General features: G+C 33.8%; 1 protein-coding gene across 1 annotated transcript in view; it reads right to left on the bottom strand.

Moving 5' to 3' along the window:
* Window positions 1-5,283: 5,283 nt before the first annotated feature.
* LOC145678476 (uncharacterized) overlaps window positions 5,284-26,211 on the bottom strand; it is a 52,551-nt gene continuing 31,623 nt past the window's right edge. The window contains exons 7-10 of the mRNA XM_081748657.1: window positions 22,421-22,602; window positions 13,653-13,851; window positions 9,842-11,278; window positions 5,284-5,838 (exon numbers count right to left, since the gene is read on the bottom strand). Coding sequence (XP_081604783.1) covers window positions 5,740-5,838; window positions 9,842-11,278; window positions 13,653-13,851; window positions 22,421-22,602 — 1,917 coding nt within the window. The 3' untranslated portion in view covers window positions 5,284-5,739. The remainder of the gene's footprint in view (window positions 5,839-9,841; window positions 11,279-13,652; window positions 13,852-22,420; window positions 22,603-26,211) is intronic.

The raw sequence follows: 26,211 nt of genomic DNA, 5'->3' as shown, positions 1-26,211 counted from the left end.
CTCTCTTTTATTTTGAACACCCCATTAAGTAAAATTCCTGGCGTTCTTACTGATTATGTCATGTGATAGTACCCTGAATACCGAGATAAATCAGCTTCAGTGAGACTTCTTTGCTTATCGTTTCTCTTATTATAGCTATATTAAAAATACAAAATCAGATGACAAACTTTGCCCTCTCCTGGGAAAAATCCCGTGGATATATATTGTTTAAAAATCAAGTCAGGAAAACTGAATGTATACTAGTGCATACTGAATAGGTGGTTGCTTAAGAAGGTTTGTCTTCTAACTCGAATAATCCAATGGAAAATATGTTATCCATCTTCCATCAGTTCCTTAAAGTTTGTGATCGTCTCACCACTATTTCATTTTGTCTGTAGTTGATAACGATTTCAAGCTGATTATACCTTTCATAAGTAGCTACCTGCGACGTTCTCACTAGCGTACATTAGGTTTTCCTGGCTTGAATTCTTTTCAAAAAGATACAGCTGTTAAGAAGTGTTTGAACCAACGAATTCATGAAATAAATTTAATCTTTGAGTTTTACGTCCCACGGTTATGCCGGCTAGGCTAAAGGAGACGGTGATGATGAGAAATGAATGAAATAAAGTGGGAGGAAACGGGAGAACCTCGAGGAAACCCACGCACACGGTGTTTGTCCACCACAAAGCTCACTTGGCGGGAGCAGGATTTGAACCCAAGACCCCATGCACCAGAGGTGAACGCTCTACCACTGAGCCACCTCGGCCCCTCCAACGAATTCATATCAATGTGAATTTCATTATGTCTTACAAATATAAACTTATGGAAACATAGACTTCACCATTGTATTTCTCGTAAAATTCTAGCCCAATTTGATATATTGCATGACCCCCTTCCTATTTAAAAAAAAAGTCGAGGGAAATACAAGATAGCCGACTTCAAGGTGGCGGCCATGATAAGCATACCCTCAAATAGATGTTTACTTTATTCCGGTGTCGGTTAATGTGTTTGTTTTTCACCCCTTTACCCCTGAAGGGGCAATATTAATTAAAGGCGAAAAAGGGAATATTGTAGTTAAGACAGAAAAAGGATGCTCCCAAGGATCGATCTTAGGACCGTTAATGTGGGATATAGAATTGCAGCCCTGCCTGAAAATTCTAAACAGTAAAGAAGAAATAGACCGAGTAGTGGCTTTTGCTGACGACATTGCAATTATCATCTCAGCGAATTCACGAAGAGAATTAGAAATTAAAGCACAATTAGTAATTAATATCTTACAAAATTGGAGTGACAAAAGTAAGCTAAGGCTATCTGTAAAGAAAACAAAGTATATGTTGTTCGGTACACAACTGCGTAGGAATCCAACAATCAAATTAGGAACTAATCCGATAAAAAGGGAAACAGAATTCAAATACTTGGATATACAAATTGACGAAAAAGTAAGCTTTGGGCCACATATGAGATATATAGTAGACAGGGGTCATAAAGTTGCAAACAAGTTAATATCGACAGCAAATACCACGTACAAACTACCAAGGAAAATAATTAAATTATATCAAGAAACTCTATTAAGTGCAACAATGGCATATGCTTCAAGTGCGTGGGCCTACAGACTGTTGGAAAATAATACCTTAGAACAAAATGTCGATAGACCGCACAGGAATTTATTAATAAGATTAAATGGAGCATTCAGTACGACACCGCCTATTACGTTAAACGTCTTGTTGGGAATCAAACCAATAAGTTTAATTATTAGGAAAAGAGCTGCAATTTATTGGTTAAAAAAATCAAACATGTGTAAAATACATGAATTACTAGGTAATCCAAGTAAAACAGTCGAAGAAATAGAAAACGAAATAATAAAAATTTGAAACAAAAATTGGCAAGAAACCAAAGTAGATCGTATAATACAATACCAAAAATTGATATTCGTCTCAAATGGCAGCACTTTGACCCCAATCCAGGAATAATACATTATCTCTCAGGATACGGGCCATATGAACAATACTTGTACAGAATGGATTTGAAGGAATATCCCAGATGCCAATGTCAAGAACTAGGCACGCCGGAACATCATATTCTATGGTGACCCCTCTTGGAAGATCAATTACAGGGAAGAGATTCATCAGAACAAAAGAAACAGGGGAAGTTATAGCTAAGAAGAGGACTATAAAATATTAAGTAGAATAGCACAGGAATATTCTAAGCAAACAATTATATAAAAGGCAACAAGAATAAGAGAGTTTTTGGAAATGTGATAAAGGAATAAACAAAATGTAAAAGAAAACAATAATAAGAATCGAAAATGAATGTGTCAGAGTGCAAAAGAGTATCTTCCAGGACCGGAATTTTTGCTTCAGGAACGCTAGATTTCCTCGTACCCCGGAAGAAGAGTGTGAATGGGCGCTCGACGCAACTCCGGCATCCATTGGAACTCCGGATGTGTTGAGCGGGTGAGCACGGAAAGAGGTGGTGGGAAATCGCATAAACTTCAAAACAAAACAAAAATAGCATACATAACATACACTAAAGATCCTATGCACAACGAATATGTAAAAGCCAATAACGTGGTAAATGTTATACAGTGTCCACCTCGAAACTTGTTCGCCTAGGTGTCAACATTGGTCCCAGAGCTCACGGCGGCAGGACACAACTGACCAGGGCCTGCACTAAGTGCTCCGAGTGGGTCCTGGACCTCAAGCCATTGCACTGAGGATCAAAACAATAAAAGTTAATTGTGAAAACTGGAAATAATAAACTCCGCTTAGGATCAATAAGGAAATCGAAGTTCGCGCGATCGGAGAAAAGTGAATGGGTGATGTAGTATGTAGTGTAGTGATAGTGTTATTTTATTTTATTTATTTATTTATTTATTTATTTATTACGGTAAAGTTGTGTTTTCACACAAAGGAGTATGTAGTGCTTATTTAAGTGTAAGTGTGCAATAATGATGCTGAGTTCAGTGGTGCAAATATTATCATCCTCTATTAGGAGAATGTAGTAAAATTTATTTTTAAAAAATATCACAGGAGGAAACCAAAATAAAAAAAATGTTAAAAAATAAAAAGAATAAAATAGAAATAGGTAAAAAGCCTATCATACAGGTGAAGCCTAGACCCAATGAAAAAGAAGATAAACATAAACATAACAAGAAAGGCTAAGTATGATAAAAGCAACGAGGATGAAACAACTGAAGACTAGAGTAAGCTAAACTTGAGTCGAGAATAGAATAGAATAGGAAAGTTAGAAGATGAATTAATATTAGGTAGTTAGGAGTTTATAAAATAACTTTTTTCATTTCTTTTTTCCTTTTCTTTCTGTTGATTTTGTGTTAAATTTTATCTTTTGTTGTTTCTTAGTGTTGTGTTTTGTCTAATTTTCCTATCCCTCGTCTCTGTCCACCCTTGTCCAAATGGAAAAACAAATGAATGATGAGAAAATAATAAAACAAAGAAGACTGCGATGATGATAGCCCTGTTTCGGTTAAAACTTCAGGTGCCGGAACTAAAGGCGCGATCTGAGAAAGAAAAAAAAGAAAAAATTGCCTCCCCTTTTTACAAATAAAATGAAATTTTCACACTTGAAACACATTGTTATGGCTTATTCTGATCAATCACGTCTTTGCCCACTGCGGCCGTCTTTATGGACGGAAGCACTTTAAATTTTAATTACTCTCGTTTCTTGATATTCCACACTGCTCTGCCAAGATTGGTCAAGAAACTAGATTTCGACATCGATAGGTTTACTTGTACGAGAAGAAAACTATGAAATGCTGGTACAGAACCTTCTTGAAAAATTGCGAGGCACAAGGGTGAAATATATTTTTTAAAATTCATTCACTATCTGCATTATTTCCATTTGAGTTATTTCTCTGAAAAATTAGCTGCCATAAGCAATGAACAGGGTGAGCGTTTTCACAAGAACATTTTGCAGATGGAAAAACGGTATAAAGGGAAATAGGTATAATCACTAGACCAACAGGGAGAGCACAATATATATAGGTTCTAAAGACCCTGGTGCAAGTTAGTTGTAAACCTGGGGCCCCGCAAAATATTCCCAATCGGGACCCACACCACCTAAAACCGGTCCTGGGACTCTTAATGAGTCTTACCTGCACAATGTACATATCACTATATTTATCGTTATTAGTTACCTGCATAAACGGTAATACACAAGTAATTAGTCCAAATCAATACATAAGAAAACTATACTACCAAATCGAAATAAGATTAGTACGACGCCTTACAAGAAAATGTATTATAGTTACTAGATGTTTCCCCGAAAACTTTGGCTCGCTGAATGGTATACGTGAAAATCATGACTAATTAAAAGTTCTAATTTTTACGTTTAACTTGTTTTTAGTATACCCAACTAGCTTGCACTCACTCAAATATTGTTGCTCAGATCTAAATATGGTTACGGCCTGTTAATGGCAGTATGCATCATATGGGTTGGCTGTAAAATTTGTTCAATATTGCAGTCCTAAAAGTAAAGGGCAACAACTCTCTGTAATTTATATTTTCTGTTCATATTGTTTAGTTACTCAATTATATTGTGTTTGACATGAAATAAATAATTGTGAATGTTATAAAAATAATTAGAATCTTATTTACACTTAATACGGCCCTTGTTTTAATAATAAACAGCAAGGCTAGTCCATGTTCAGCATTCTCACTATCCATTTTCGAATAAAGTGAACGTAGCGAAGCGGGGATAGTTAACTATTAGCAATTATCGTTATCATAGACTGAGATAATTCTGTACTATAAATAGATAAATAGATTTCATTGCGATCTATATATCATTTCATACAACTCTCGTTTTCCCTCAGTATAGCCATGTGCAGACTTAAAATAGGATTTGCTTAAATTTAAACGGCAATAAACAATTAAAATTAAGACATCACGTTATATAAGTGTGTTTTTCACAAATAGCAATATGGTCAAATAAGAAAAATGTTTATAGCGCCAGTTATAGCTATACTGAGAGGTTTCAGTAAATACTCCTAAAGACCTGAACTCTCAAATTGCCCGAACATCAGACTTATCTCCAAAAACGTATTACAGAATGTTGTGAATAATGACCACTAGAATGAAGTTTCAAACTTTTGTCTACTAAACCGTTTAATTGAATTTTATTACCTCTACTTATGCAACACAGTATTATTGATATCAAAGTAATATGATCTTTTTTTATTCATTTATCGATTTTTTAAAAAGAAATCATGATTACCTTTAAGAAAAAAGGCAATATTTCGTAATGGTATCCTGATAGCAACAAGTAGATTTCCAATTATTTACACTATTTAAAGAACATAATATTGATTTATTATTCATTAAATTATACAAATACTCAGAAATAATAAAAGTAACAAAATAATTGTTTCTTTGGTTTCTAAAATGCATACGTATAAAAATAAAAAATGAATCTACAGATGAGAATATGAGTAATGATTATCAATACTGCAAATAATGATGACGAAAATCTATTTTCAAAACTTCCACGATTTTCTGACAATAAAATGCACCAGTTAAAACTTAAAAAGACAGTAAGCACCCATCATTTCGCGATTGAAAGTTTCAAAGAATATGAAAATTATTTACATAAATATAAAGTTTCGGAATATATACCACATAAAAGAAATATACAAAAGCACGCCCTTTCGAAACTTCACTCTCTTTCTCTTCCTGTTTTCAAACGCACAAACATACATACAGAAACATATACATATACATATGCTATAAATATATTTAAAAGACATTATCCTTCTTGGGGACTTGGCGTACTACTATCTTCCTCCCGTGTTCCACCCGTAAATTGCTGGAGCAAATTAATAAGAATTTGGAACCTTGCCATAATCTGAAAAAATAACAGAAACAACGACAATATTAACACCACTGATATCGTAAGCTCTCTTATGTTTAGCTCTAAACATACAGGGCGTTAATGAACTATATCGACAAACTGTAAGAGATGATTCCTTACATCAAAATAAGAGAAATAGCTCATATCGACCTGTGGGAAAAATGCATAATCTGAGAGGTAGGGCTGTCCAAAGTCGAGAAAAAGCCAAATTTCAAGAGGCCCTAGTTCGAATTCGAGAAACTGGATGGTGGTCCTTACCATCGTAAAGGAAGTCACACATGCGCAATCCAAAAATGCATATTTCCTTCATATTCAATGGGTGTATAGAGTATTCCCTGCAGGATGAAATTCCCAGACATGCCATCAACCAAATTTTGAGATATGCTCTGACTTTATGATTGGTCCAAGGTAGGCAAACAATAAACCTTGACAGCAATGAACACGGAATCCTTTGGCGGGATGTCGGAAGTGTTAAAGATCGTCAGCAGCACGGTCCCTCGTACTCGGGAAAACACATGCTGCCATGTTTTATTTCACGCTTATTAGTGAAGAAAGCGTGAAATATACCGTGACGAAATACATCGCAGCACACATTATTCCGAAAACAAAAATACATGGAGCTGCCGGTTCCTAACACTTCTGACTTCCTTCCGACGCTTGGGTGCCCATTGTTATTAAGGCATATCTCCTGCCTACTTTGGACCCTTCTTGAAATCAGGGTATATCTGAAAACTCTATTGAGAGCAAGTCTTAGAATTACACTCTGTGGGGAATAATCTGTACACCTATTGAGAATGGATGAAGTATATACTTTCGGACTGTGTACCTGTGACTTCCTTTACACTGATAAGGACTACCATCCACAGCTTCTGGAATTCGAATTGTAGCCTCTGGAAATTTGGCTTTTTCGCGATTTTGGATAGCCCTAGCTCTGAAACTATGCATTTTTCGCCATAGGTTGATATGAACTTTTTCTCTTATTTTGATGTGAGGAATTACCTCCTACAGTTTGTCAGTATAGTTTATTAACACCCTGTATACATATTATTATTTATTCAACATTTTTTGTTTTATCGGGATGGAATATCGAAACCGAAAGTTGTTAAATTTACCTCTTGTAGCTCCAATAGAGGAATAAGGATGAAGATACAACCTACCCTTGGGATGCTGAACTCATATCAAAAACATGTCTCGCTTTATTTTAACCGTTTTCACTCTACGTTGATATAATATTAAAATTGGAGATGGTAGACGGTTTCAATAGACTGATAAAAGTGGAGATAGAATTTATTGTTAGGCCAGTAATGGGATCTATTTCTGGACACTGAACCAATATCAAAAACGTTTCTCAATACATTTTACTGCTTTTGCTCTATGGGAATCCAATATTAAATCCACCACTTTCCATTTTAATAAAGGGGAGGCGAGGATATGGAACCTATTTTTGAGGGAGGGACATTCAATCTATAATAAATTATAAAAAAAAAAAATACAAAAATAAATAAATATTGTTATCACTTACCATTTCTGTTGCATTGAATCCTATACTGAAACCGAATGTGGTAGACAATTTCAACGGAGAAATAAATACAGAGGTGGAATCTATAATTGAGTTATTCAATTCATATACAAGGTGGACCATCTACCTTGATCACCCATGGAACTTTTGAACGAATGGACAAAACGCTGAAATTTTGTACCACGGAAATATCGGTAGGGGGGCATTGTTTAACATACTTTGTGATATTACTAGGTTAACAGTGTTTATATAAAGTTGCACTTTTTAAATGCACTATGTCAGGCTATATATTTCAGTTCTACATATAAAAAGAAAACGCACAATACCACACAATAACAGACAGGCCCTGAAACCTACGACAAAGAGGAGACTTTCTTTCTGTCACAGCATGTAAACCCTAGTGAAAGATGATGGTATGGCATCAGTATTGTTCAATGAAGCCACAGGTAAAGTGAACAAACAAAATGTGTGAATCTGGGATTTGGAAAATTCTAATGTATATGAGAAGCATATTCGCAATTCCCTCAGGTGAATGTGTTTTTCGCTGTCAGCAAAGATAAAGTCTACGGCCCTTCCGTCTTCAACGAGGATTCTGTCACAACATTTTCTTGCCTAGACATGCTACAGATAGGTAGAAAAATAACAGAAGAATTTCATTTTCCATCAGGACAGGACACTACTACATTTTTACAGACATCAGAAGCGAGCTGAATAAAAGAGTATCACACAAATGGATTAGGCTTGCTGGTCGTGTGGATGAAGTGCTTCTTTCTTGGCATCCACGTTTCCCCTCACCTTATTTAGTATAACTTTTTTTTTCTATGATGTTTTGTCAAAAAAAAAAAAAAAAAAGTCTACCAGTCACCTTAAATGATCTTCGAATATGTATTACAGAGGCTACTGCATCAGTCGATTATGAAATTTTTTTGCAAGTAATAGGCAATAATTCGATTATGGGATTGATGTATGCGAGTTACAAAGGAGCTAACATTAAACATCTGTAATCTGTATAATGATAGGTATGTAATGAAACAAAACTTTTCGAATTTCTCCTTCCTTTAATATCACTCTCATGTATGTGCGTGTTAATAAACTTATTAATGTTTGTAATCAGGGAGATCAGTATAAATAACCCTGTATTCTTCGCACCTTTCACGTCGATCTGATCACATTCAATGTCTCTCCTTTCTCGTATTCCATCATGAATTCGTTTTTGTGTAAGAACGCTCTTCTTGCACATTTTCCACCAGTCGTTGTTAAAAAGCCTACAACCCTCTACATTTCCATGCAAGAATTAAAGCCTAAATTTTATAATTTCTATAAATGCTTGTACTCTTACGTTTTTACACTACAATAAAACCTTATCTATTTATAACTCTGGAAGACTTCTTTGCAATACTTACACTAAATGAAAGGATGAGCTCCTTTGTTTAAGGTTTTCGGAAAGCTCATCATTAACGATAAAAAAAAGTATGAAATTAGTGTAGAAGAAAAAACCTATTTTGTTCTACATGGATTGAATGCTGGATTTCCGTTTCATGCACTGAACAGAAGAAAATGAAACCTCTTTTCTCAAAGAAACATTCACAACCTCTACATGCATCCGAAACTCACTCTTGATGGGCATTTTCTTAAAAGTGTAATAACAACCTGTTTAGTACAGTTCACTTACATTGGAACAAAATTTAGCTTGCATAGAATAGTTATGCGATACAAACTTGCATTTTTCACGGTAATTTCTGTCATATCTGCAATAATGTAATAGAGAAGAAAAACCAGATAATAATGGAAATAAGAACTTGATATCTTTACTCATGTAAAGGCTACAATTACTATTGTTCCTTCACCAATGTTCTAGTTGGCCCAGAAAACATCAAACAGAAAAATCCAATGCCAACATTCCTACTAGCAATGAGATTCTCCGGTTTCGTTAGAACAGTAACCCCAGATCACGATTTGATGTGTGTACTTATTATACATTAGTAGGTCTAGTGTCACACATTGTATCATGAGTAACAATTTTCCTAAACAATCAATATATTTTGTTGTTTGATATCTCTGCAAAAAGATTAATTAGTAAGAACTCTGCAATTTATTTGGGTTTTTCTCAGATTTTTTAGGCCGAATGTCTACACTGAAATCAGTACTTCAATATTGTCAAAAAGTATAAAGCACAAGACTTCGTTTCGGACGTACAGCCAAATTGAGAAATTTACCATCAGAGTGTGGAGCCTTATATAACGAAGTATTATCTCTCTTTTTTCTGAAACTGTCATTTTTCATTAGTGATATGCATTGTTTAAAATCTTTAAATGCATTGTTCATAGTAACGGTTGACGTGGTTTAATTTATACTTGTATACACTACATAAAATACATAAAAATATACGTCCGTAACTAATGAATTATTGTGTCATTTATTTAAATTGCTAAATTTACATATCACACAGCATTCAAATAAAATCAATACATTACTTACCTCATCTAAACTTCTAGAAGGCAACTGTTTGTTTATTTTGACGAATGTCTGCTCCGAATTTCCTTCCTGTTGAAATGTTTGAAGAATAATTTTATCCTCCTCTCGAGTCCAAGAAGCCATAACTTCTTCATTATTTGGTTTCTCACATTCCGGGGCTTCACATTCATCCTGGTCATCAACTTCCATGGTTTCCTCATTTCGCGAGCGCCGCACTGCTTTAGATTCTGAGTTTACCTCATTTTCTTGGTCAACCAGCTTTGTTATAGAGAAAGCACTTTCAGAAACTTTTTCTAACCTAACTTCATCTACACATTCCATTTCTATGTCATCACTGTGAACATTTTCTTTCACATTTGAAGAATAAATTCCAGAGCCATCCACACTTTCTTCCCTCTTCTCACCGAAGGAAAATTCAAATAGATTTTCTTCAACGGGTTTAGAAATAACACAAGAGTTATCTTCGATAACGCTTTCGAAGGGCTCCTGACATGATGTAGGTGAACGAAAACCAGAAAACAACCTAGACCCTGAATCTTCAATGGGTAAGACTTTCTCGGTAGATTGTTCTTTCCCGCTTTGAAAATCATGTAGAACTCGTTCTTCGCATACACTGTTCACTTTCTCGTTTGAAGCTTCAGATACTTCACTAATTAACTTGTCCGCAAAAATTATTGGTGTTTCGTCAATATTTTTTATTTCCATCCTTTCCTCTTTGGCTTCTTTTTGCATAATTTCGTCCCTGCGTAACACTTCTGAGAGAGAACTGAAATCTGATATTGGAACGTCTGTAGATGATGGATCTGGAGGCAAGATAGCACTTTCGTCGTAGACCTCAACAGGAATTGACGTTGACAGAGAACTTAAACTGAAACTTGTGCCTGTTTCCATATTGCCTTCGTTGTCCACAACTAATGATGTTTTTGACATCTCTGCATCACTCAGTTTCAATATTTCACATTGAATGGTATTCTGATTATTTGTATTATTCACTGGAATATCTGAGAAAGACAAATGCTTTGCACTGGACACATTACCACTGATACCATGACCCTTTTCCCGTGTCTTTGGCGTTGTTCCTACTTTCGATTTTGTCTGTCTTGATGATTTGGGTGACGATGTTAACTGGGTATTACTTTTCGCTGCAACTAGATGATCAGCGGAAGCATCATCCTCCGATTCAGTTCCCGTTTTCATTTCTTCAGTCTGACTAGAATGCATTGAATTCGGGGAATATTGTGGTACAGGTTTCGATGGTGAGATTTCTTTACTGTCAACCTTGTGATCTGTGTGAGAACTGGCCTTCTTTCTGCCTCTTCCTTTAGGCCGGTCTTTTGCTGACAGCCTCTCCCAATTTTGCTTTACATCTTTGTCTTCAAATACAATTTTCGCTGGTCGAAGACCTTTCCCCGTTTGAATAAAAACTTTTCCATGAATAAACTGTAATAAAAGAGAAATAATTAAACAATATACGATTCTGGGAGGCTTATAAAGACGTATAATTGCAAAAATATGCCTCTAGTTTCTGGCATGTTTATATATAAGTAAGATTGGATTGAGGCATTCGAGTAGTAAGGGCAAACTTAACGAAGCTTTCCTTTTTGAAAATACACTCTGAATGGCCAAAATAACCGTAAATTTATTTTGAAACTGTATTTTCCACTAGAGGAAGAATTATTTCCACAAATTGTACATATACGCGTACGTGAACTGACTCTCACAGAGCAGTTTGACATTACTACTCGAACACCTCAAATGTAACTTGCAAGCGTTCAGATTGCATGTAACTTTCGTTGAGTTCGTCCTTACTATCCGTAATGCCTCAATTCTTCTTCTTACATTAATTATATCTCCAAAATCTAAAAAACAATTAATTCCTTTCATTATACAAACTTCTTCCAATGCAGATTTGAACGAGTTATAAGAATGCCAAATACATTGTGTTCAATTTGTCGACATTATACTTTTTCATAGACTAATTTTAGTGACATTATTTAGAATATTTACAATAAGAGTGTAGCAGTTCATGCGCCATCAGTGTCTGAAGACTCCAAAGACGCATCACTCTAAAATAGCTGTAATAACTTAACACGTATGTTGGAAAAAATAAATTAATTATAATAATAAACTGAAATTTACACGATAGAATGTTTGATACATAGATTTACTTATGTGATATAGTTCACTTAATAGCAACAAGAATAAACGTTTAAGAACGAAATGTATGCCTACTTTTATGGAGATCTATGTAAATCATGTCAAACAATATAGCATATTTCTTTTTACGAAAAAAATGTACTAACTAGTTATAATAAAACTCCCTCGTAGCTAAATTATTAACTTTTTTCTTGCTTCTTTGCTATTTGTTTCAATTCATCGTAAGCTTTCTTCAGTCGGCCGCGACAGTGAGGGTGAGTGACTTCTTATTGTGAGATCTTACTGAAGAAAGTATTCAAAGCTTGCAGTGAACTGAAACAAACAGCAGAGGGGTAAGGGAGGATTAAAAAAAGGATAAAAACTTTAAGAAATTACTCATGTTCTCTGTAGGCCAATTACATTACGGTCAGCTTTATCACTTTTGGCGAGAGAATCTTGAAGTTAGATTCTGGCTGAGAGTACATATGGTTCAGATACAGAGTTAAGGAACACTTCAGTTTCATATAATCTCTACTTCCAACTGGTTACAATAACAGCAGGTTTCAGCATTCCATCTCAAAAGTATAATTAAAGCAAGCTACCAATTTTAAGTTTATAAAGTTAGTACTGGATTTCTAATTGAAAAGGATAGTTCGTAATTAAACTTAAATTCACACATTCAAAAATGAAATCCTTCACCTCGAGCTGGGTATTATCGAGAATTGCAGGTTTAAAAGAAGCAATATATACCAAACTGCGAACAGCTTCTGGATGAAACTACCTTTTATTTATGCAACATGAAACATGTAAGAAACAATTATACTTTCGTAAAGTCTTCGAGAAAATCAGCTACATATAAACTTCCAACATAGATATGTTAGTATCTTACACTTTATTTTACATGTATAATGTTTTTTTTTTTTTTTTTTTTTTTTTGACAACACAAATAAACGTTTTAAAGGTTATGATAAAAAGCTTCGGAATTCTGGTTGCGGTCTCAGTATTTTCTGCATGACTGATTGCGAGAATAGAAGAAATGTAGACGAATTTTGACTGACTTAACGGAGATACGATTTACGCCGAACTCTAGTTTCCACTTCACTCTGTAAGCTATGTACTGCTTATTCCACGTGGAATACTTATCTTTCACGAAGAAATATAGTTAAAGAGAAACTTAATTTTTTTTTCTCTACATTCATTGCAAAAATGAAAAGCTTTTCTTCATCTGCTTTCTTATATTGATAGTGACAAAATACGGAAAGGTTTCAGTTCAAAATATCATTTCGACAGAAATTTCTCTTTTTGGGTTGCTTTATTGTTTAATCTTTAAATTATAATCATACGTAAGGACTAGATATATTAGTCCTTATTTACCAGAAAATATTTTGTAACACTTGAAAATTATACCTAAGATCAGCAAAATAAATAATAATAATAATATTTATTTTTAAAACGAAGAATTTTTTTATTTATTTCGAAATAGGAATTTCCTGACTTTTGAAATATCCAACGAACACACGTAAATCAAATTAATCAAATTCACTCAAAAATCTTAAAGAGTTGGTTTCAAGTGCTCAATTTGAGTGCAAAAACGACACAGGTATACATACGTAGCAAAACCGTTAATCCAATTCAAGCACATGCTGTAGTAATCAGTTCATAATATTTATATATATACCTTTGTACCACAAGGGATACAGTGAAGAGCACGACATTTGTATTTCTCGTTTGCTGATTCATGGCAACTGCATGGACAATTATCACCACCATATGGGTCTTCCATATCAGGAATATGTAGCGTTTCGAATGATTCTTCTTCACACGAGTGATCACTGTCTCCTTCATCACAGTCCAACTCCTCAAATTCTGTTATCAAACTGTAAAATTACACATGACATTAATATATTGTTAATTTCAAAAGTAATACAAATTCGTCACAAAGTTTAAACATATTGACCCACTATAAATGAAATTTTGCAAACATTACAGATTATTTAACCAAAATTACCAGATGTTCTATTAGCATTCCTATGTACTGAGTTACAATGAGAGTATATATATCGGGTGTTCTAAAAATGGCACTCACGGACCACAGAGCACTATTGTACAGGTTAAAATAAAACGATAATGTTATATGATGATATGCCCTCCGGGGCCTCCTTCAGCCGCTATGGGGAATCAGAATTTCACTATGTGGCAACGTCGCAGATTAATTTGGAACCATTAGCATTACTGTACGAATCCATCAAGCAGTTATATCAATTGTTACGCTAATAAATGACGCTAGTGTCGACATCTATCGACTTTAACTGTCATCTGGCAAGAATCGAGGTAATTATTTGATGGATTGGTAGATCTACTCTATGCCTCTTTATGTGCGACGTTGCCATATAGCGCAACTCACGTCTCCAGGGGACGACCCGAAAGATATACAAATATGTATATCTTTCGCTTTGACTTGTAGAATAGTGTTCTGTGGTCCGTGGGCGCCATTTTTAGAACACCCGATATATATATATATATATATATATATATATATAAATCTTATTTTTACTTACAGCATGCTTTCATCACGTAACATAAGTTATATTAGTTCACTAAGAGCACAATTCCTCAAAAACACCAAGATACGTAGATATGTAGTAAAAGCACAATTTCTGCATTCACTTACTATCAATACTACAGAAAGGAAGTGTCTAACGAAAATCTACTACACATTTCCCTCCTTATTTAGCATCCAGTAGGATACACTACTACATACTCTTACCAGACTTCTTAATTTGCTTTATATGCAACGTTACGTCAATGATTAACTAAATTAATCTGTATTTTTCACATACGTTAAATGAGAACAGGCGCAACGTGATGATGCATTTCTGATCGTGCTTTTCTTGGAAATTATATATAAAACTACGTTTACGTTTATTTAGAAATTCCTTGTAAACAGCAGACTTAAGAATAATAAAGAAGGAGATCCATATTGAAATATTCATTAATTACTTTGAGAGAGAATTGAAAAATTGAGATCCTCGCACTATTATATAATAAACTGAACATAGTGCTATCTACTACGTTGGAATTACTTTGAAACAGAAATAATTGTTTAGACCCTTCAGAAGTTCACAATGTATTTTATTTGTAGACGATGCAATTATACTTTCGAATAAGTTAGAGCTAACACAACGGAGGTCTACGATAAATTATCACAGTGGCTTCGAATTATATTTAACAATATATTTCCAGAATAGATAAAAATATATTAACATGCATTCACCTACGCACATCTTTCATATGGTATTGAAGATCAATAACAAAATTTAAATACTCAGCATAAACATGTTTCTCGTTCTTCAGAAAAAGAAATACAAACAATAGTAATTAATATGATTATTTTGTTTATTTCTTAGGCAGAAAATAGCATACAGAGTCATGGGTGCTTTCAGGCAGCAGATACACGGTACATGCAACTAAACTCATACTACAATCTCCAGAATATATATCTGACAATAGGCATATTACACTTGCCATATAGAGTCAAATTATTAAAATTAACATACAATAAACTTAGAAATGATTACATACTGGGATAAAATATGACACATCATGAATAAAAACTCACATTAACTAAGATAAATAAGGTCATGCACAAAAAAAAAAAAAAAAGTTAAAATTCAGAACTAACAACCCTTACAAAGAAAGAAAAAAAATGGCACTACACTAAGTTAAACAGGTAACATTAAAGATTCTACAAGAACTGAATACTTTCTGAACAAACTTTTAACAAATTTAGTTTGGAAAACATCTAGAATAGAATAAAATTTATTTGCAGTATCAGTGGTTTTATAAATGTATGATTTCCGAGCTGAAGCTTAAGAGACAAAAGAAACAAAATTTCTAGTGTTACGGTGAGGAATTCTTATAGAAACAAAATGATCAATAAAGAAGCCTAAATGCAGAATACTATGAAAGAAAAATAAGATCGAAAATATATCGCCTATCGGCTAAAGACAAGATGCAGTTCTTGGGATATACTAGATAAACTCATATCTTCGAAATCTTTAAATTTCCATCGTAAGCACACTGCAAAGTTATTCTGAATAAACTCAGTTAGTATATACAAAATATTTGGCTTCTTTGTTCTAAATCACCCTATCATATACCAAATGAGAGCGCACATTACACATGTAGAGAATTTTGCAAGTATTAATATTTGAAAAATACAGGAAAGCTAAAGTTTTGCTAACTTTTTTTCTGGTCGTAGTTGTAATACTAATTGGTAAATGTTTTTGTAATAATAATTTGTAATCTAGTATTATTCAGAGATCTTTAACATAAGTTCCAAATTCAATTTCCTGATTACCTATTATATACTTGTAAGACAGAAGATAAGTTTTCCTGAAAAAAAGTTTTGACAATATTCAAAGGTAGGAAATTATTCTCTGACTATCTAGCTAATATATCACATTTTCTTGCAACATTCTTTGATCTTGAACAATATTGATTTCACTGAAAATTTTAATGTTATCAGCATACATTAAATCCTTACAAGTTAACTTATCAGGTAAACCATTTATACGAGGGTCAGTCAAAATGTTAGTTGACGACCTTAAGAAATAAAACACGATAGAAATTTTACAGTAACTTTATTTGTATTGTAAAGTTTCATTCATAATCTACTTTTCAACGTAATTACCTCCGTTATTTACGCATTTGTCGAGGCGTGGTACAGGTTTTTCTATGCCTTCTGCAAATAAATCCCGTCCAATACTCGATAACCATGCACACTACCATGAGAAATATCCAGTTCATTTGCGATTTTGTCTATCGTTATGCGTCTGTTTGCAAGAATGCATTCATTCACGCGAGCAGCGATTTCCGGATTTGTCGCAATTGATGGTCTTCCCTCGCGCTCAGCATCCTCAATTAGAGATGCAAGGGCTCGGAAAAAAACCGTCTTTTTTGGAAAAAAACTCGGTTTTTTCTGCTTTGCTTTTTTGCTTGGGAAATTTTGGGCTTTTTTCAAAATTCTGCTTTAAATCGATAAAGCAGACTTTGTTTCGCTTCTCTATAACATAGAAAGTCATTTAATTAGTGGTTGATGCCGATAATAATATAAAACCTCGAAAGTAAACCACGAATTTCGAAAAGATATTTTAAACAATTTTACTTCAACATTTTTACATTATGAATTCCAAAGGATTAACCAATGTATATAATAAACACATTTTAACCTCCTATATACAAAAGTAAGCAGAGTTGGCAAGAACCATGGTTGTTTCTGAAAATGCCAAAAACCCGTTTTGGGGGGGCAGTTTAAACCAGGCTTTTTTGGGGTTTAAACCAGGTTTTTTGATTTAGATATTTTGCTTTATGTATTTATATTACATATTCACAGAAATAAGTTTGTTTCGCCTTGGTGTTATTATTCAACAACGGGGTTATGCTGGAAGAGGTCCCATAAGCTTAAAGAAGTCCGGTCAGTAAATTTCTTAAATTGAGAAACTCCGGCCCTAGCCATCGGGAAAATCCCGTCATTCTTTTAAATGTAAAACAATAACGGGAAAATCCTGTAAAATTTAATTAGCATGTAAAATTTAAAGGTCAACGTATTATAATCAGTACGCTAAAACTGAGTGACACACAATCATAGTCAACGTCTTACGAATAAAATCAGAAAAATAAACACACTGCTGAACAAGACTGCACTTATTTAATATAAAAACACATTTACACGTGACGTTTCGATCTTCTATCCAAGATCCTCATCAGACGTGAGTGTACGTCTGATGAGGATCTTGGATAGAAGATCGAAACGTCACGTGTAAATGTGTTTTTATATTAAATAAGTGCAGTCTTGTTCAGCAGTGTGTTTATTTTTCTAAAACTGAGGTATTAAATTACAAATTTAGTATGTAGGTATCATTGAAAGTCCAATCCAAGCTAATGTTGGAAGCTAAGTAGGCAATCGATAAATTTTACCAATTTTAATCAATATATTTAAGCAACCTTCGCTTCTTTATAAAACAACAGGCATGCAGAAATATATAATTTGGTTTCGTTTTGTATGTTTAGGCTTAACATCCTTACGTAATACCGTGGTTATCAAGAAGAAGACTTTCGCTTAAAGTGACATCCGAAAGAGTACTTGGTTTACACATGAAAGAAGGGTTGTGGTTCGAACGAGAATTGAACATGGGACACCTTGATTAAAAGGTGAAAAGGAAGTAAGACTAATGCAGATGGTTTGACATGTGAAACGTCACCATGAAGTTCACACGATTCGCATTTTTGTTCTTTTAATTTTTTTTAGTTTAAACCAGTTATTTAAAAAAACAGCTGGTGTAAACGAGCCAACCCTATGAGTAAAAACTTCTTTCAAAAAATACACAAATAACTAGCAAAATTGTATATAGTATTTTTACTTCAAAATATTCCATACCCTCTTTTTGAAACAAAACAAAATTAAAATAAAACATAAGAGAAATACTTAGATTTGTATGATACAATTAAAGGCTGCACATGGTTCTGTATATTCTTGAAATTCTACAGTCAAGTTTTTTATAACAACAATCAAGGCGCCCACCAGGGGGGTTAAGGGGACGCTTGCCCCCCTAGAGGAAAATGTACTTCAGAATATTGAAAATCCAATAGGATTTTTACATTAGTTACAGCAAAATTTGAAACTATTTTTGAAACGTCGCTTATACTTGCCCCTCCTTGGAAACCACAACATGGGCGCCCTTGACCACCATCACAGTTTACCCAGTCCTCAAGTTTTCTGAATTTTTAACAAGAGGGATTCAACATATCATTACGGAACAAAAAAAAAAAAAAAAAAAAAAAAAAAAAGACTACGGAATATATTTAAGTTAAGCTAAATACAACTGCACAACAAACGTGACTGAGTGGTTGGCTTTTGCGCTTCTATCGGGTAGTCCGGGATTCAACCCAGCATTCGACCATTCTGACAAAGCCTTCCTTCATTCCATCTGAGAATGTAGAAATAGTGCGTGTACTGGCCGACTAGGAGTGTAGGAGTTGGCCGACTTCCTTTCTTATTGTTTTTAAATCGTTATTATTACTAATTACCAGCAGTGACGGTTTTGCGAAGGTTAGAGGATCGGTCTTTCGGACTGAAGCCTGTTCTCCAAAGTTGTGGAATGTCTAAAACGAACGAAATATCTATTAGTTATGCCTTTACTCATAAACTTTAAGCTCCCGTCAAATAAAAATTACGAATGTTTAGAAAAATTAAACATTAGTAGTAAGAAAACCCCTCCCAAAACACTTTTTTAAATTCGCCACTGATTCTCAGTATAAAATGATCTTCAAGGTTGTATCCGGAAGATTATTGCTAAACATATAAACGAAACGAAATATTAGTTATGCCTGTACTCATAAACTTCAAGCTGCTCCCAAATAAAATTAGGACTTTTTAGAAAACGAAACAATCAGAGAAACCCCTCCCAAAGTACTTTTCTAAATCCGCTATTGATTATTTGTATAAATTGGTATTCAAGGTTGTATCTGGAAAATTATTGCTAAATCATTGCACAACTACAGTATAACAGAAATGTGGAAATACGGTTTGACGGACATATTGAAAAACGTATGCTTTGACGGATATATAGAAAAACGTAAGTTTAACTTTCGTGCTAGAAGCTGGAGTACTAAGCTCTTAGAAATGAAACACGGATGACAAACTAAAATGATCTAGAGAAGGAAAAAAATGTCGATAACTCAAAAGTTAAAATAAAGTTAAATAACCTGTAAAATTGCCCTCAAATACTACATTCTTCATGTTAGCTTTAATTCGTAAAATATGTGCTCCATCCATCTTGATGGTGAATTACAGAGCTAAATATGGCATTCAGGTCGTGGAAATCTTATCTAACTATAGAATATACTATAAGAAAGCTATTTGGATAGAAAAATCATGAAAATGAAAAAAGCCAAAATTTCCAAAATTCTCGGTTTTTTTCCAAAAAAGCCGGCTTTTTATGTGAAAAAAACTATCGATTCAAAAAAGCCGGCTTTTTTGCATCTCTATCCTCAATACCTGTACGTCCGTTCTCAAACACGTTGCACCACTTCGGGATAGCTTGACGTGACATTGCATTTTCACCATACACTTCATGCAACTACCGACAAATTTCAGTACAGTTACACCTTTTCGCCCACCAAAAATAAATAAATAAATAAAAATAAAAAACAAAAAAAAAAACAAAAAAAAACGAATCACTGCACGCAATTCCAATTTTGACGCCACTTGCAGCTGTAGAGACATGTTTACAATTGATTATCAAAACACCTCTCCTTGCCTCGTGAAAGCAGCTCAGTCACACGATACAGCTACATGTCTGTAATGTTCCTACAGTTTCATCAAAATAGCCTTTGGCAGAAAATATTATGAAGGAGTGCAACTAACTTTCTGATTGACCCACGCATAAAAGTAAAAACAGCAGGGAACCCAAGTTAAAACTCTGATGTTATAAAATAGAGCAAGTATACCTAACTCTAAATTTCTTGTTACTTAAATATCAATTTAGCCATTTTATTGTATGATTTTACAGTTTGTACTTGTATAGCTTACTTATTAATAAACGGTGAGGCAATTTATTAAATGCTTTTGCAAAATCAAAGTAAATAACATACGTTTGGCCACCAGATCGAATAACAGAAAATAGACTTTGCATAAAACTTGCAAATTTTTCAATAGCTGATTTACTATTTTTAAACCCATGTTAATACCCAACTGATACAGACAATGCTATACAAGTAATTGTACATTTTTTTTTCCCAAAAATTTTAGGAATAACATTCATTATAGAAATAGGCCTATAATCATTGATATTATTACCATTAGTCTTGAGTATATGTTATGGCTACTACCTTCCAAGCTTTAGGATAAAATATTTTTATTTAAGCTCCAAATAAACAAGGATGTTAACACTGGTGAAATTATTTCAGCCACTATTTTTATCCTGAAAACAGGTATTCCACTTGTACCAGATGCAAATTTCATCTTTAATATCATCTCTTACATTTTTAGTTGTAATCAAAGATGGTTTCCTTTTACAGAAAGTTTCCGATAATGTCAAATAATTATTTGTATTACAAGTAGTTGGAAATGTCTGATAAACTGATGTAAAGTACTCTACGAATGAGTTTGCCAACAATCCATAATCAGTAATTAAGGAATTATTTTTAACAATTCTAGGTGAAACTTTGTTATTACTCTCAGATATGTATCTCCAAAATTTGCCGGGATTACTATTTAACTGATTTTCTATTTTGCTATAATAAATATGTTTGTCGTCTTTTAGTTGAATCTTAAATGCTTTATACTAATTGACAAATAATAAATTGGATTTAACTTTGTACATTTCATGAGCTAAATTCTAAAAATACAGTTGAGTTGATTTTGAGTTTAACGTCCCTTTCAGCAGCGGGACTATATGAGACGGTACCTACTGATTAACGTGGAATCCGAACCATATGAGCTCCGCCGGGAATCGAACCCGGTCTCCCACGCCAAAGGCGCGCATGCTAACCGCTTAGCCACGAAGGAGCTCTCTAAAAATACAATAGTTTCAATCGGATGATGAAAAGAATCAGGATACATTATATACTGATTAGTCTTCCCTGACATTAAACGTTGCTGATAACAAGATCAAGAGCAGAGACATACAGATTAGCATTTTTTTTAATATTTTTAAAAATATTTAAAAAAAGACTGAAATTTTATGAATAGCTGAAACATGTACACTCATGTGCAAAATGATTGTCGCACATCTATAACTGTCTTCTTGTAAGAATATAATTTGATAATGCAGCAGAAAAATAAAAAAATAATAATACTTTTAATATTTATACTATGTGTATAATCAGGAAATGTATATTTGTGGTAAATTTCGTAGGAAAAGAATTATAAATACGAAAATTGTAATGAGTAGAACAATGTTGCTAAATGAACAAGAAAGTTTTAATTTCGTTATATTGTTCTTATTTACTGCTCTTTTGACATGAAATTTGCCACATACATGTCTTTGCCGATTATACACATACTAACATTGTAAGCAATACCGGGCGAATCCGTTATCAAATTATATTCCTACAACAACATATTTATAGATATGCGACAATAATTTTGGACATGAGTGTACATATAGTACATGTATTTTCTCAGCACTTTTAGTTCGGAATTCTCTTAAAGATCGGAAGTAGATCAAATTAGAAATACATAAAACTCACATGATAAATAAAACAAGAAAACTGCAAACATTAAATAACCTTACGCATGTTTTAGTTACCCTAAAAATGAGTCGAATCATAACGGAATGACACAAATTTCCACGAAATAAGATGAATTTTAATTTACTTCAAGTGTCACTTTTGTAATCAAACTATTTTGTACTTTAACAAACTAAAATTCGGAAAAGTTACCTTTCTGGGGGACGTTCATCTGGAAGTAACTGCAGGAAGCTATCAATCAGAAGAGAATTCCCCTTCAATAGTGGAACAATGGCAGTTTTAATATCCTGTGTTGAAATATTTGTTTTATCCGCCAATTTTGTTAAGGTGCTTATGATTTTTTGGATATGTTGCGGCTGTTTGGCAAAATGAAGCTGGAAAAAATAAAATGGTTTATGTAATTTCTCAAATACAAATGTACAAGACACAACTGCAATAATTAATGGAAGGCAATAAGAATAAGGAAATACACAGCTTTCAAACTTAAAAACGTTAAGAGGACCGAAGACATAAGAAGATGCAAAAATATTGGCCAATGTACTTTAATGGCTATTTTCTAAACACACTGTTTAAGACCATTTAAAACTCAAAAGAATCGGTCTTTGATGCAATGTATTTGAGGAATGCCCTATGATCTCTGATCTATTCGGATAATTTGATCGCTGAGTATGCTTTTACGAGGGCTGTTCATTAAAGATTTCCCCTGCCCCTCTTACAGTTGACTGAGAGAAACGAATTTGGTACAGACATTATTAGTTTTTCCCTATATAGGAACCTCCAATGGTCACACACTTTTTCCATTGCTTTATGCATTTGTGGAGACCTTGTTTGTAGAAGTTCGCAGAATGTTCCAGAAGCCATGGTTTGACCCCCGAAATCAATGGTTCATCATCTTGGAAATGAGTTACCTTCAAAAATAACTTCATGGTTGGAAAGAAGTGAAATCAGATAATGTAAAATCAGAAGAGTGGGGGAATGGGGAAGGATTTCATACCCGCAGATCGTACTTTTGTCTGGACAAAATGCAACTTGTGACTTGGAGCGTTGTCTTACTGGATCTTGACATCTTTGGTCAGTATTTCATCTTCTTGGTTTTAATGAAATCCCGTAATTTCTGCAGCAGTGAAGCAAATATGTCCCATTTGCATTGGTAACACGTATGAAATACCGTTATTTTTCTCAATATAATCTAGTTTACGTCTTGCTAGGGGCAATATCCGTTGTTCTTTACATATAGCGTTGTAATAAATATACCAGTTTTCGCAGTTCTGGAGCACCTAACTGAACAAAATCCTTTGAAACAGCACGTCAATAATAGTTCTCATTTCTGAATTATTCAAGACGACAATTTAAAGTGGCTTACCCAGCATACAATTTGAAATATGATCTTGAGAAGAGAAATCAAAGTGTATATATATATGGTGTATACCAGGCAATCAACCTATTTTTAATATATACCTTTTACTTGTTTGTAAGCTTATACAATTGATAAATGTATCTATTATGCTAGTCAGTGATGCATTTAATGTGCTTCATAACGTTGGATGCTTTATTTCTTACGTACACTCATGTCCAAAATGATTGTCGCATATCTATAACTGTCTTCTTGCAAGAATATAGTTTCATAATGATTTTGCAGAGCACTTTTAATACTTATATTATGTTTATAGTCAGGAAATGTATATTTGTGGTAAATTTCATAGGAAAAGAATTATGAATACGAAAATTGGAATGAGTAAAACAAAATGTTGCTAAATGGACAAGAAAGTTTTATTTTCGTTTCTTATTTACTGCTCTTTTGACATGAAATTTGCCACATACATGTCTTTGCCGCTTATACACATACTAACCAGGGTTGGCAAAAACCATGATTTTTATTGAAAAAAAAAAAAAAAAAAAAAAAACAGGTTTTTGGTTTAATCTTTTTTTTTTTTTTTTTTAAATAATAATAATTTACTCTATGTATTTATATTAAATATGGACAGAAATTAGTTTGTTTCGCCTTGGTGTTATTATGCAACAACAAGGTTATGCTGGAAGAGGTCACATAAGCTTAAAACGGAATCCAAACCGCTTCTCGGCTTACATCCAAGAGAAATTGTCCATTTAGACACGAAACCGGGGCTAATTGGTCACAATTGCGATTGCCGACTCACTCACCAAGGACTCTTGATAAAAATACGTTGTACTGATCTTTACATAGGCCTACTTGTTAATATAATTGTCAAGAGTCATTTCAGAGGGACAAAAAGATAAACAGTTACACAAGTAAAAACATTATACAGAATTATATATAACTCGGGAAACTCCCGCCTTAGCCATTGGGAAAATCCTGTTATTTAAATGTTTTTGTGTGTAAAATTTTAAGGTCAACGTATCATAATCACTACGCTAAAACTGAGGTATTAAATTACAAATTTGGTATGTAGGTATCATTCAATAAAATTAAAACAAAGTCAAATCCAAGCTCATGTTGGAAGCTACGTAGGCAGTTGATAAATTTTACCAATTTCTATAAATATGTTTAAGCAACCTTAGCTTCTTTATAAAGCAAAAGGCATTCATTAAAGTAGAAATATGTAATTTGGTTTCATTTGGTATGTTTAGGCTTAAAATCCTTATGAAATACCAACGTTATCACGGAGAAGATTTTCGCTTAAAGAGACACCTCGAATCGTTACTTGGTTTACACTTGAAAGATGAGTTGTGGTTCGACCGAGAATTGAACACGGGACCCCTTGATTAAAAGGTAAAAAGTAGATAAACGTAATGCGGATGGTTTGATATGTGGAAAGGTCACCATGAAGTTCACACGATTTAAACACTTTTCGTTCTTTTCTTTTGGTTTAAACCATGGTTTAAACCACCTTGGTTTAAACCATGGTTTAAACCACCTTGGTTTAAATTAGCCAACCCTGATACTAACATTGTAAAAAATACCAGGCGAATCCGTTATCAAATTATATTCCTACAACATATTTATAGATATGCGCCAATAATTTTGGACATGAGTGTACATACACTATCAGACTAATTGTAGTACGTATCATTCACTAGTAATACCAGTTAATACGACCAACTGCTTACTGCAACCAAAATTGTCCAACCAACGGAATACATTGTCCAACCCTGACTACTGCCTTTAAGTTCAGAAAGTGTTATAGTTACGTGACTGGTTCGTGAACAACTTTTTCTAAAGCCGCACAAACAAAAATCTCAAGGAGAATGGTTAGGTGATTTAGGGACCATACACCATTAAAATTACTCATCAAACAAATTATTCAAACATTTCAGGGTTGTGAGTGCAGTTACTCGTCTCGTGACACCAAAAATTATATTTATTTTCTCGTAGTAAAGCTATGAATTTTGTGGTTATTTCTTGGTAGCGGATAGGTGTCACTGTCTCCGAGAAAAAAAAATATATATATATATGTAGGAACAACTCTTCTCTGACAATATACAGCACATCGTTGATTTTCAGAGAATGTAATGTGGCTGTTCGGTTGTCTCACATAGCTTCTACGAGGATTACACTGTAGAAACTATGTTCACAAATTCACTTAGATAAAACTATGCTTTGTCTATAGCAAAAGAAAAGTCTAAAACAGCCAAGTTATTTTTAACGAAGCATGTAAACCATTAACAATACTGAGTCGTCCTTCTTAAATGATTTTTGAGTTCAGATCACACGATAACATGGTATGGACATAACTCTAGTCTTGTAGCGCTACAATGCTTCCGTAAAGTATTATGGCATTCCGAATAGGAAATTTCCCAAGACACTTAGTTAAATAGCCTGTGCGTTACCAATCCTACCACTTTCCGAAAACGAGGATACTGGCTTTGTTTGCTGAACTAGAAAAATAGCTGAAGAATAATCTTCCTGGCTTTGGCATATGATTGTGATTTGAAATAACTCTTAGAGGGAGACAATGCATTATTATGAACTGAACACCATCGTTGCTCAGATATGATACCTGCTC

This window comes from Thermobia domestica, chromosome 2 (genome assembly GCF_964235325.1).
Source record: "Thermobia domestica chromosome 2, izTheDome1.hap1.1, whole genome shotgun sequence".
Lineage (NCBI taxonomy): Eukaryota > Metazoa > Arthropoda > Insecta > Zygentoma > Lepismatidae > Thermobia > Thermobia domestica.
Note: the sequence above shows the minus strand (reverse complement) of the source record. Positions and strands in the feature narration are given on the sequence as shown.